Source organism: Acanthopagrus latus, chromosome 8, assembly GCF_904848185.1.
Source record: "Acanthopagrus latus isolate v.2019 chromosome 8, fAcaLat1.1, whole genome shotgun sequence".
Classification (NCBI taxonomy): Eukaryota; Metazoa; Chordata; class Actinopteri; order Spariformes; family Sparidae; genus Acanthopagrus; species Acanthopagrus latus.
The window spans coordinates 1890437-1904467 of record NC_051046.1 but is presented as its reverse complement, the minus strand read 5'-3'; the positions used below and the strand labels follow the sequence as shown (position 1 = coordinate 1904467).

The 14031-nt window shown below is 45.3% G+C and overlaps 1 protein-coding gene across 3 annotated transcripts; it reads left to right on the top strand.

Moving 5' to 3' along the window:
- The first annotated feature begins 373 nt into the window (after positions 1 to 373).
- On the top strand, positions 374 to 13544 carry LOC119025098 (hyaluronidase-4). 3 transcript variants are annotated; one of them, XM_037108444.1, is made up of 4 exons: positions 374 to 499; positions 8516 to 9505; positions 10933 to 11022; positions 12192 to 13544. In XM_037108444.1, the coding sequence occupies exons 2-4, from the start codon at positions 8549 to 8551 to the stop codon at positions 12687 to 12689; spliced, it is 1545 nt and encodes a 514-aa protein (XP_036964339.1). In that variant the 5' UTR covers positions 374 to 499; positions 8516 to 8548; the 3' UTR covers positions 12690 to 13544. The 3 variants fall into 3 exon arrangements, with proteins under 3 accessions (XP_036964339.1, XP_036964340.1, XP_036964341.1); XM_037108445.1 differs by having other exon boundaries at positions 384 to 517; XM_037108446.1 differs by lacking the exon at positions 374 to 499 and adding an exon at positions 3876 to 3975.
- The last annotated feature ends 487 nt before the right edge of the window (positions 13545 to 14031 follow it).

The following is a 14031-nucleotide window of genomic DNA, read 5'->3' as shown; positions in this document are numbered from 1 at the left end:
AAAATGTGGATGTACGTCAACACACACTTGAACTCACACACACACACACACACACTGATCCGGTCATTTGTTGTTGACAGCTGTGTGTTTATGTCTGTCTTCCTGTCTGATGCTGATTGAAGTGGAAGAGTCGAGACTTTTCTCCCAGAGAGGATCAAACCTCAGAGCTCCACACACTCACAGGGACTTACAGCCTCTCTCTCTCTCTCTGCTGTGTCTCTATGTCTCTCACCCCCTCCCTCCCTCCCTCCCTCCCTCTTCTCTAATCGCTGTGTTGTGGTGGTGGTGACGCCTTCTCCTCCCTCTCCTCTCCTCTCCGGGCTGTATATAAGTGAGGATGGCAGTCTTGGTGTGTCAGACTGACAGAGGGAGTGAACGCCAGCCTTTTGTTTTTCCGTGGACGTACGGCTCAGAGGGCCACCATGACCCCTGCGGTGACCCCGGAGAAGAGACCCCCACCTCCCTCCCCTGCGAGAGGCTGCTGATTAACGGTCTGCAGGTGAGCTGTTAAACTCAGGTACAAATCTTGTCTGTAAAAATAACAATTTAGTCTTAACTTTTCAGCAGCTCTTTTCTCTGCACAGAGGAAAATAAAGTGTATTTTTAAACCCTGAGGGAGGCGGCAACCCTGGGTGTTACAGCATGGTTAGAGCGTCTGTTTTGGTTGATGCAGGAAGGGGGAGGAGGAGGAGGAGGAGGAGGAGGAGGAGGAGAGGAGGAGAGGAGGAGGAGGAGAGGAGGAGGAGAGGAGGAGGAGGAGAGGAGGAGGAGGAGGGGAGGAGGGGAGGAGAGGAGGAGGAGGAGGAGGAGGAGAGGGGGAGGAGGAGGAGAGGAGGAGGAGAGGAGGAGGAGAGGAGGAGGAGGAGAGGGGGAGGAGGAGGAGAGGAGGAGGAGGAGAGGGGGAGGAGGAGGAGGAGGAGGAGGAGAGGGGGAGGAGGAGGAGAGGAGGAGGAGGAGGAGGAGAGGGGAGCCTCTTGTCATGCCAGGAATGTTGGCTGACTCTTAACAATACGGTCGCAGTGGAGACAGTTTCTCTTAGTTTAGTTTTTTTTTTTTTAAGACATTCACGTTCTGCTGAAAAGCTGCACATCAGCTGTAATTGAGGCATTAAAAAGTCCCATTTAGGTGGAGTTCCACTCATTTAGCAGATGCTCTGACTCATGACGACTTACAGTAAATAGTCAGCGAAGCCCGACGACACGGGAGGTCACGCCTGGATTAAAGTTCGGCTATAAAAAAGTTCTTCTCTGTTTATGGGAGCTTGTTGTTTTTCAGTCGGAGGGTTAATGTGTCTGGGGTTAAACTTCAGAGGCTGCAGCCGGGAGGCTCGATGAGCTGACAGGGTCTGAAGGATGCGCTGCCTTCAGGTGTTTTAATGAGCGACTGCAGTAAACTACCACATGTTACAGCAGCACGACAGACATTAAAAATGGTTCTACAAACTATAAGGGCGACTGAATTCAGCTTTATTTGAGTTGAAATGACTCATAGAAATCAACAAAAACTCATATTTATTGTCAGTGTTCGCTCAATAATGCAGAAATTGTGCAGCTTTGCTTTTTTGTCTTGATCCATCCAACAACATTTCAGATCAATACATGATCACGACTGATATCAGCCGGTGGTGGATTCTCATCCTTTGAGCTGCTCTTTGTTGTTTTTTTGAGAAGAAAACTCCAATAATTTTAATAAATACAATGTTAATGAGGTAATTTGTCCCTAAGTGAATAAACGAGCTGTTCTCAGAGGAAAATAAGGTCCTGAGAACACTGTTTGAAGGTGGAAAGGTGGCAGGGTCCGCCACATATAAACAAAGTAAAACAGTATGAAACTTTGTTGTTCTTTAAGGTCAGTTTGAAGTCATTTAGTTTGATTCAGCATAAAAAAAAAATGTTTCTCTTCTGAGTAGGAAGTTATTAGTAAAACTCCTAAAGAATACCTGAGTGAGCATAATCAGCCACCAGAAAACACCTGGGCAGGTAAACGTGACCTTTAACCTGTCATACGGTGACACGGGAGTGTCAGAAAATGAAACGTTGATGAGTAGTTCCCTGTTCAGGAACTGTGGAGTCGATAATGATGCGTATTAAAGAGTAAGTGATGTTCAGGTACTCCTGAAGTCATCAGGCACCTCTGAGAAACATGTAGTTTATGAATGAGTCGTTAACATTTCATTAATTAGTAGATTGATCCTCACTTGTTTCCTAGAAACTCAACTGCAAGATGGATGTGACCTTTGACCTCTCAAATATCAAATACTGACTTTAAGAATCTGCCTCAGCATCGTTGGAGCAGCTGAAATACATTTTGATACACATATTAATATATTTGAAATCCATATTTGATTTTGTATCTGTTCTAAATGAACCTTACAGGGTTTTTAAAACTCTTATCAACATGGGAGAAGACAAATGTGCTTCTTGTGGCTGCAACAGTGCAGAACAACAGAGTATCTCTCAATCATAAGACGATTCGATACGCTTCTGTACCTATTAGCTGTTCTACAGACCTCACATGTGGCCAGACTTCTGTCCAAATGTCCCTCCTTCTTATAAAATACAAACATCCTCCAAACTTTAGATTTCAGATTAGCTGGTGGATTGTAAACAGTGTCGGAGCTGTCGGACATGTTGTTGTTCTTCTTGTGGTTTCTCCCTCGGATACGCTAACTTGACCTTTAACCTTTGACGAGAGTTGAGAGACGCTCTGCAGAATTAGCAGCAAAGCTTCCGTCAACGGATACGTAACTTTAGAATCGGGGCATCGATTAATAGTGAATTTATATCCATACTGGGGTCTGCGTATCGATGTGGTCGCATACGGTTACCGATTCATATCGGTGAATCTTTACACCTCTATCCCTTAGTAATACTAACACAACGTAGTGTCTGACTTTACACTTGTAAAGGTTAACTGAACAGTGTTAGTTGTTGATGCAAGCCATCACTGTCACCACTGTCGCCGCTGCAAACTGTCAACTATGTCGAGAGAACCACCTGTCAGGACTTTGAAGCTGAACCTTTTCTTTATCCGACCGAGTGTCACAACACGCCTGCATTAACTGCGATAATGCCGTTAACAGAAATATGCATTAACGTGTTATTATCATCATTATTTGACAGTGTCAGTGTCCATTGCTCTCTCTGCTGATCACCTTTGTGATGGTGCCACATGAGGATGCAGCGGCCCTAAAATGAGCTAAAAATGTGTTTGTACGTATGATCACTGCAGAAGCATGTGTGACCTGTGACAGAAATACATTCCTCCTCCTCCTCCTCCTCCTCCTCCTCCTCCCTCAGCTTCATCCTCAACAGCGTCCAAACAAACCAACAGGAAGAATAAAACAAAGGCAGTCAGGAGGTTCGTCACGGAGCTCCCTGGATAGAAAACTAGTTTTTCTGCCTCCCTTTCATTATTTTCATCTCCATCAGTTCTGTCTCCCCTCTTCCTCTGAGGTCATCCATCTGTTTTCTCCATCTGACACATCCACCCCAAACCCGAACTCACCAATCGTCCTCGTCCTGGCAGAGCGACGCCTGGAGCCTCGGCGCTCACCAGGCCGGCGCTGTGATTAGCTCTGGCTCCGTCGAGTGGAAAAGATTTCAGCCTTGGTGGTTCCTGTTCTGCAGCTTTTGTTTGTCAGGGCTCTCGTGTGAGGAACATGAATCATGACCACACTCAAGTCACCAGGAATATTTGTTAAAAATGGTTTCCTCTGCTCTGGTTAACTCGGTCCGACCAGCTTGGTTTGATTGTGGAAAAGTCCTGATGCGGAGTCATGTTGCTGAGGGCTGGAAGAGATGAAATTTTATACGTCCATTGTTATATTAGCAAACCAAGGCCTCCAAACACCAAACGCTCCTGATGATGGGAGGATTTTCTGCATTTTTTAGTTACATTCTTTTGGGACTGTTGGACGGATGGAACAAGATATTCACATATGTCAACTTTAATTCTGGGAAACGACATTTAATGGTAATAACTGTCCCTGCGGCTCGTGTTATTTAATGTTTATGCCGTGATGTAAAGCTCCGCAAGTGAACAAAGAGACATGAAATATCTTCAAGCGATGCCACAGAGACTTGAACAACATGCTGCCATCTAATTACGATACAGGTCTGCAGTTCTGCGACAGGAGTGGTATTTAAAGCAGAATAAGACTGAGCGAAGCACCTCGCTGACGTCCGGCTCGGTGTTGGAACGTATTTACGTGACAGATGGCGATTGTGAGGGAATCTGTTAGTCTGGCTCCCGACCCCTCGTCCCCTCCGTCAGGGGGTTTCGGCTCGATTCCCAAACATCAAACCGAGGACGTTCTTCTTCCTCTCCTGGCATCTCTCACCGTTATTAGAAACGCCGCCATCAAACTGTCAGCTTCATTTACGACTTAGTTCAAAATGTTTTTCTCTGGGCATGAAATTGACTCGTGGACTGAGGTTGTCGAGGTCTGGCGGTGGCGCACTCAGCCCTACACACAGGTTAAAAGCTGGCCTCTCTTCAGTCCTCGTGCGAGCGCACAGATAAGACATTATGAACTCTTTCTGTAATCAGCGTTCCAACATTCCTGCCTCGCAGCTTCCTCGTGACCTTTGCCCTTCGTCGTCTGGTTCATGGACAGAGCCGAGACGCTTCAGAAACTGGCAACTGCGGCTCCAATTTTCAACAGAGACACTGAAAATCAAACAGTCTCTTTCTTGTTTTTGTTGAATGAGCCGAGCTGTTCCACAAGAACCACAGACATCAACTAAGTCTTATCTTAATCGATGCCAGACTGGCCCGCGGCTCCCAACGCCTCAGGATAAATGATTCGCTTTGACACAAAGCCAAACCTTAAACACAAACTCCAATATGTTTATACATTTCATCTGAGGCTGCTTTGTCTTTTTAATCACGATAGAAGCCAACGACCACCGCACATGAAGGTTCGGTCCAGTCCAGCCTCCCAGGTGGACCCGAACTGTGGTCGCATGGAATTATTTTTGTGTCTGTGACTGAAAATGAATTAATGCTCCTCAGGACATCTACAGTTTGAGGCTGGTTTGAAATCCCCACCAGGAAAACTGTCCTCATTGTTGAGTCTTATTCCCAAGCAGCTAAATGCGTTGGGTTGGGGTTCCGACCCAATAATTGGTTAATGGTCCTCAGATCTGCCTTCTGAGCCGGCTGAAGTTGTTGGAAAGCAGCTTGTGTGCGCTTCAGCTCACAGACTCTCTACACTGGACGCATCTCAGTTTCCCCGTCATCCCTCTCATGGACGTTAAGCTCTGAGACGGTCGACTGAGCAGCGTGGACGGATCAGCGTTTTAACATCTCGCTGACTGTGATAACGCTGACGTCACTCCGGAAAAACCCTTCTAGGAACATGCAGTCACAATCTTTCCAAGGCCTCTTTGATCATTTCATGCTTGAATAAACCAAGAATTCAAAGCTGACATTTCCACAGAGACCCAGAAACCCACGTCTCCTAACTCTAACTGTGTTGCATATGAGAAGTAATTAATCCGTAAACTTCTGTCACACCTTGATGCTGACCACCAGGAGGGTTTACAGATGTCAAGCTCCAATAGAAGACCGACACAGAGAGAGAGAGAGAAGAAAGAAATCTGCCCGACTTCGGATGGAAGTAGTTTCTGCCTCAACCGAGAGCCATTATCCTGCCATACGTCCGCGCAGTTACTGTAACGCTGCAGCACGGCTGGCTTTGAAAAATGATCTGTTTTCACTGAAGGCAGCAGTGGAATAATTTCCAAACCTACAGGCAAAAACTGGCAGGAACACAAAGAAAGAGAAAGACTTTGATTCCAAACCGACATAACTCAGATTGGAAAAAAAAAAACAGCTTCCATACAATAATAAGAACATTTATAATGCCTACAGGAGTTTATGGAGCCGAATATCATGTTAACATGTGACAACAGATGGAGAATTGTTGTTTTTTAGAGTCAGATTAAACTGAAAAAGGTGAATTTTAGTTTGAGAATCTCTGAAAAGTTATTTGATTAGATGGACTGTTCGTTTGTGAACACATCGCTTATTTATAACTAACACAATTCTCTAAGCAAACATGTTCGCTAAAGTCTTGTAAAGTGAGAGATGAAGCACGAGATACACAGACTAACTTTTAGCTCGTGCTAACGGTCCTGGAAGGAAATAAAGAAGTGATTAGCACATGTGAACTGCTACAAATTCTTATGCAGAGCACTTTTAAAGTGACGTAAGAACAGGATGCAGACATCTGATTGGTCTGTTTTCTGTCTGACTGGATGTTTGGTTCAGCCGGCTGTTTATGAGACGCAGAGACACAGCAAACACTGAGACATTTGGCAGGGAGGCCTGTTATTGTGGCTTGAGGCTTCAGCTCTGGTCAGAGGAGGACTAGATGTGGACCGGAGCAGTCCAGAAGCTGAAGGCCTCGTTCAGATCGCTGGGTGTCAACTGACTTCCTCTCCGTGACATCTGACCTTTGGGTGCCATGGAAATGAGCCGAGAGCTATTTACAGTCAGGAGATTAAAATAAAATGTCTCGGTTTGTCCTGCGGGCGGCACAAGTGGGAACGTTACAGGGTCAATAACATCTACAGGATTCACAACGAGGGAGCAGGAAGAAGATCGTGACTGCAATCTGATCAGCAGTTTGGCAGTAAATAAATTAATCCATGTTAAACTCTATCATGTGTGCACCGCGGTGTGAGGACGAGTTCAGGGGTGATGGCGGGTGAACAAAGTAGGATCAACACTTTTTTTGTAGGACCAGTTTGGATTCAGATAAATAGTAACCAAGGAGACCGATAACTGATATTTGAAAAATGTTAAGTACAATTTGAGATATTTTAGTTGAGCTTTTTTATCTTCCCACTCATAGTTTAGTTACTGTGTGATTTCAGATTATTCAGCACTGATCAGATTTTACCGGTCAGACAGTGATGTGATTTTAGAAATGATCATTTGAACTCATTCTGTCCTCGTCGACGATGTAAAGACAAACCTCACGATGAATACGTTCAGGTCCGATCGCCGCAACCTGAGAGCTCAAACTGTACGTGTAAAATCATCCGGTCCTCACTTCAGAAGCCCTGACGAGGCAGAAATTGTTGAGTTGTGCGGCTCAAAACTTCAGGCAAAAACAACGTTAAATTGTACAGTTATATACTTTTGCTTATTCTGGAAAATGCTGAGTATGAACCCTGATCATCTACCAGGCTGATAATCGGTCCTTCTGTGGTCCAAAGTCCAGGACTGTCAACAAAAACACTTTGATTCAGGTGAGAAACAATCTGACTCACTTTGGTGCAGCTTGAGGAAAGACCATGATTTTGGTTTTAATGGAAATCAGAAGTGCTCTACTTGAAATCGTGTCCAAACACACGAATCCTGAACATTAGATGTGTCACTACTTCATGGACTGCTGTGATACTGGGATGCTAAAAGGTTTCGGATTCATCTGCGGGGATTAACAGATCTTCCTGACATGCATAATTTTTAGGATACATCACCAGAAAGTGTTGACGTTGTCTGCTGGAAGTCAGATTCTGTCTGTAGCTGAATGTATCTCTGGATTCTCTGCAAAGTTTTGGGATCTTCCAGGAATTTTGTAATAAAACTTCAACAGCTGTAAAATAAACGAGGATGTAGTCTCCTGCAGCACGAGGTTGTGCAGGATCTCAACATCCAGATGTTTCCACAGACTTAAACATGGAAAAACTATTGGCTCATAAAATCACGTGTAAAAGCAAATGCTAAAGCTTTCATGATGCGCGATGTGCGCCGTAACTCGAGCACTTCAACACTCGCAAGCAGAGAGAACAGTTTAACACAAGTTTATTTATAAGACACGAGCTGTCTGTTGAGCTCATCCAGCTGCGGCTTCCATAAAGTCATTGAACGGCAACAATATAAAAACAGTCAGAAGGTCAAATGAAGTTGAAGAGACTTCTGCAGATGGGCTGAAACACTTCACGCAGTCATTAAAGGCTTTAGGTTTAATGTCTCTGCTGCTTATTCTGTCGGTCCGTCAGCATCTCTACAGGAGTCGTGACGCCGCGGGCTGTTTGGTGTGTTCGGCCAAACAATGGAGATTTTTATTATCTACTTGTATATTGTTCTTTTGTTTAAGAGTATTCATTCAAAAGAGTTTAGTTCAGTGTTTTTTTTTTGTAGTTTTTAATCTATGAAACTGCTTGTTTTCATGATAGAGTCTGTTGAGTTTCTGATAATAACTCTGGTCCTGATCTAAACGTGCCACTGCGACTCAATCTCACGCTGGAGTTTTCTTTCAAAGCGGGAAAACGTTTAGTTGGAAAGACTGAATGTTTACCTCTGGTCAGATGGGTGAACTCTTCATCCAGTGGCAAAATAAAAATTCTGTATCTTGGCTCGGAGCTCAACCTTCGTGAATTTTGAAAGTCACAGCATCAACCAATAGCAAAGAAAGGCGTGCGGCCGACCTGTCAAGAAGTCGATGGCCATTCTCTCATGTGTGACTATGAACTTAACCTCCCTCTCTCTCTCTCTCCAGGATGATTGACAGCTGCTCCTTCTGAACCCCAGGATGCCTGTGGTGCCAGTGGGCGGGGCATCCTCCTCCCAACATGTCGTACCTGTCGCCCTCACCTGCTCCTGGCTTCTTCTAGTCTTCCACGCCGCCTTTGGTCAGAAACCCGCCAGGCTGCCGTTAATTGGCCGGAAGCCCTTCATCGCTGCCTGGAACGCCCCGCTGGACATGTGCACCATCAAGTACAACGTCACCACCAACATCGATCGCCTGTTCCACTTCCACGGGAGCCCACGTGCCGACTGGACGGGTCAGAACGTCACCATCTTCTACGCCAACCGGCTGGGCTACTACCCCCACTACACGCCGCAGGGTGTCGCTGTGCACGGCGGCCTGCCGCAGAACTGCAGCCTGGACCAGCACCTGTTCAAGGCCTACCAGGACATCAACCACTTCATCCCTGCAGAGGACTTCCGTGGCCTGGCCGTCATTGACTGGGAGTTCTGGCGGCCTCAGTGGAGCCGTAACTGGCACAAGAAGGACATCTACCGGCGCAAGTCCAAGGAGCTGACCTCCAGGGCGTACTTCAACGTGACGGAGGCGCAGGTGGAGGAGCTGGCACGACGCCGCTTTGAGAAGAGCGCCAAGGCGTTCATGCAGAGGACTATCCAGCTCGGGATACGCCTACGCCCAAACACCCTGTGGGGTTTCTACCTCTACCCTGACTGCCACAATTACAACCTTCACGAGCAGAACTACACGGGCTTCTGCCCTCTGCTGGAGAGGATGAGGAACGACGAGCTGCTGTGGCTGTGGAACAGCAGCACGGTGCTCTACCCGTCGGTGGCCATCAGGAAAAGTCACACCAACAGCATCAGCAACCTGCACTTCTCCCAGCACAGAATCCGAGAGTCGCTCCGCGTCGCCTCGCAGACCTCCAAGGAGTACGACCTCCCCACCTACGTGTACCTGAGGCTGGGCTACCGAGATGATCCACTGGCCTTCCTCACCGCGGTAAGAACAAAGATCATCACAGTGATGTAGTTTTACTTTACATGCTCCGCTGTCGTCCTGGAGCTTTGCTAGAGTTCCATCAAGCTGAACATGGAAGCCTGAACCTCAGCCGCGATCAGTGACACATCAGAAAACACATATATGGACCGTTTGATTCTTTGAAAGTTCCCCCCTAAAAAACAAACAGATAGCAAAACTGAAGCACATGTAGGTCTTTTAACTTTTAACACTTAACTGACATCAACACATCCTTTGCAGAATCATGAAGTCACTCTTCAGTCGTGTCATTTGCATCTTTTCTCACAGTTATTTAAAACACTTGACATGAAAATAAATCATACTTAACTTTGATACACTGACTTCTGTTCCACTCTGACATTAGGGGATAAAAATGAAAATTTGGATTTTAACTTCGTGCCCACAAGCTGATGAAAAGTCAGGTGAAGTTTCGTAGTTGACAAAACATTTCTGGAAAAAGCAGAACAGCTTTTCAGCATGAAAAACAACATCTTGTCCATCACAATCCAATTCTCCAGAAGCCCCGAGATCCCAAACTGATCTGAAAAGATGTTTTTTTTACACCCTTTTCTAAGCTGAAATCTTCTCTGCACAAACTCGATCGCACATATTTTCAGAGCATTTTAGGATTTCTGGGCATCTAGAGACCTGGATTATGCCGGACGAGCTTTATGGAGGCATTTTATATTTTTTAGATCTTTATCAATTTAATACTGAAACACTGTTTTGCTGTGAAGCTCCAAATATGTTTTGTGCACAAAGAAACTTCTCCCGACTTTCCATCAGCATGAGACAAAGTGGATAACAGCTACATTTTAATTATTTGGATGTATCCTGTAAATGAAGCGCTCCATGTCTGGGATGATGTTTTATTATCCATCCAATAAAAAAACAAAAACAGTTTTTTATTATTTTATGTATTTTTTTATGAGTAACAAGCGCAGTAATTCTTTTGTCTGCACAAAGACAAACAGGAATGCAATAAATATATATTTTGATATATAAAACACGTGTCACTGAGAATCTCCTGACCTCAGTTCTGAGTGACGTAAAGCTGCATGCAAGGTGAGTACTCACCTGTTTGTGTGATGTCACCGCCATGAGCAACAGACAGAGACAGAGACAGTCCAAGACGGCGCTTCATCAAATTAAACTATATTGACAAATGTGTTATTTAGAGACGCAGCAGATGTGCAGAGTGAAGGTCAGAGATTTACTGCCATCTACTGGAGATCCACAGAGAGGCAGCAGCTCCAACCTCCTTCCTTGATGTTTCTATATGATTATAAACACTCCCACACTGACAACGTGACTTTACTTTAATAATCAAGGTGATTCAAACTGATTATCCCCCTTCCCTGAGTGTTCGCTGGTGTGATGTGACCTCAGCATCTGTGTGTTTCCTGCAGAAAGACTTGATCCACACCATCGGGGAGAGCGCTGCGCTGGGAGCTGCAGGCTTCGTCATCTGGGGCGACCTGAACCTCACCTCATCCAGGGTGGGTGACCTTTGACCTTCGCCCAAAAGAAAAAACTGTCTGTTTTGTTCTGTGAGCAGTGAGCTTCTGGTCTCACTCTGTCAGCTTCACTGATGCATGAGGAATATTTAAATGCAGCTCCTCTGTGCTGCTGTGGTGGAAGATCTGCTGTCTGTTCTCTGCTGCTCCGTTATTTAGTTGTTGGGACCGATGATGTCCGAAGCTTTTTCCAGTTTAAAAAAGCTCTCCTCTCAACTTTCTTCATTTGTTTTAGACTCCAGACAAACCACGGCTGTAAATATGGTCAGACAATAGAGAGTTGACATCATGTGGTCAGTGTGTGTTGTGTTGTGAAACCACGGTGACATTTTGAAATATTTAATACGCATGTTTTAACAGTGTGCAGTCATTCTGTCTGCGAGGAAAAAAGTTTATCCAAACAGAAACCTGAAATTCTGAAACAACCAGAATCTCAGGGAGTCTCGCTTTTTTATAAATCTAGCATTTTTTTGCACATTTGTTATTCCTAAAACATTTCCACCTTAATGTGAACTGTATGAAATATGGACAGAGCTTCTCGTGTCTCAGAAGTGAAGCCTTTAACCTGCATTCTGTCTATTGGCCAGCAGGGGGGGCAACTCCAAGTCCAGTTCTATGTAAGCTTATGAGAAAATGACCCCACTTCTCCCTTGATTTATTATCCCAGTAAACAGTTTTCTGATGGGTTTATGGTCTCAGTCGCTTGTTCCACACAGCATAATGTTCATTTAGTAAATTATGGTCTAATTTAGAGTAAAATACACAATAAAACATGGCGTGCTTTAGGGTCAGGGACCTCGTGATGGACAAGTTGCAACCACAGATATCATCCTCAGCTCATCACATCAGCACATCATCACCTTATAGTCAAGTTATTAATATGTTAACAAACAGCTGCTTAAATACACAGAAGCGACATGATCATCCCTTTGGAGAAACTAGAGTAGCAGGTAACAGGTAAGAAGTTGACAGTTCTGTCTGATATCAGGCAAGTTTTTGTCATTTAAGACGTGGGGAGGACAAACCAAAAGCTGTCTGAGAAATGAATACTCAAGTAAAGATATCTGAGAAAGTACAGCAACAAAGTATTTGTACTTTGTTACTTCCCACCTTTACGATATCTGGTTTCTTATCACTGTTTCCTTCCACAGCACAACTGCTCCAAGGTGAAAGCCTTCCTGAAACACCGCCTGGGCCAGTACATCACCAACGTGACGCGAGCCGCTGAGGTCTGCAGCGAGCACCTGTGCCAGGGGAACGGCCGCTGCGTCCGCCGGGACCCCCTCGCCCCCCATTACCTCCACCTGAGCACCCGAAGCTACCGCATCCGGCTGGCCGTCGATGGGGGCTTTACCGTCACTGGGTGGCACTCGCAGCACGATCTGCAGCTGCTGACCGAGAGGTTTCGCTGCCACTGCTACGAAGGCCACGAGGGCGAACGCTGCGACAGCATCAACAAGGTGAAGGAGGACGACGAGCCGCGGAGCGTAGAGGACGACGACGATGAGAAGAAGAGGGAGATGTGGGAGAACGAACAGCGCGAACGGTTGGAGGGACGGGAGAGTTTGGCACCGATGACCAGGTGCAGCCTTCAGCTGACGTTGTTGATGCTGCTGTTGAACTTATCATTAGTAAAGACGACTGTATGATGCAGGTGTTATTTCTCAACACAGCTGTGCTCAGACAACACAGAGACGACGATGTGTTTGGTTCAGGATGAAGACCGGCTGGGTAGTTGCTGGAGTTGAACCCAGGATCACTGATTACTGTTTCACCCTCTTTTAAAGACTTACCAAATGGATATTTTTTTACTGTCTCTGAATCTAATGATAGGTTTTTCTTTTGGGGGGGGTTTGCTATTTTTTTATTCCAGACCGCTGACTCACAGCCAACATCTCAGATTAGCTCAGTGATTCAAATCAGTCGCGTGTTGTTGTCACTGACGACTGTTTCGCTGCCTGGATGAGATGTTCGCAGCTGCACAGGTAGCAGAGAGATGATTTCATGTGACACACAGAACACAGCTAACATGGATGCAATGCAACAAATCAAATTTAATTCAGGCAGAATATCAAACTATAATCATCAAGTAATGTCAGAACCCAAAGTCATTCTTCAAACTGCTTATTTACTCTGATGGTCTGACAAGAGGGCTTATTACACTGCATGTCCTCAGCCCTCTGCTAACAGGCTGACAATGCTAACATGCTAATATTAAGCTGTTATGTTTATACCATGTTCAGTTTAGCATGTTAAAATGCTGACAACTGTAACTAATGACGTGAGTTTTGCAGGTAGAACCAAAATATTCAACAAATTTGGGATTCTGATCTGATGACGGTGCCGACATGAAAGTCAGGTGATATGAAATGATCCAGAGCAGCACGAGGGAAGCCAGCAGAACACCAGTCGGGTTCATCCTCTGGAAAACATGAATGTCTCTCGAAGTGCAGAAGGAAAGAGGAACTTCATCTGATCGACGCGTGAACGCTCAGCTGAGGTCGCTGCTGAGCAGGAGAGAAAGCGTTTTTTGTAATTAGTTGTTCAATGTGAAATGAAAACGAAGCCTTTTTATCTCTCTGACAGCTGCTGTGTTGAAAAGTAACACTTGTACAAATGAAACACTTCCTTTTCAAGGAGCGTGATGGCACTTTACACGACACAGAGGATCTGGCTTGTTGACAGATGAAGGTTTCTGATCGACCAGGTGAACTTCTGACTTCTGCAACAAGCTGCTCTGCCTCTTCTGCCAGCAACTGCATCAGTCCTTCCAAGAATGTTAACTGAAGATCGGAGGGATTGTGTTTTTTTGTTTGTTTGTTTGTTTGTTTGTTTTTTACTTCAAAAGCTTCCTGATTCAGTAGAATCACAGTGAGACGTGGCTGAAGCCGTCCAATGGAAACCAAAGGGTGCTAACGCTACGAACAGCCACATGTAGGAGGACAATCACTAATATTTGGTCGTTCTGTGTTTGTGAAGACATCCTTGAAG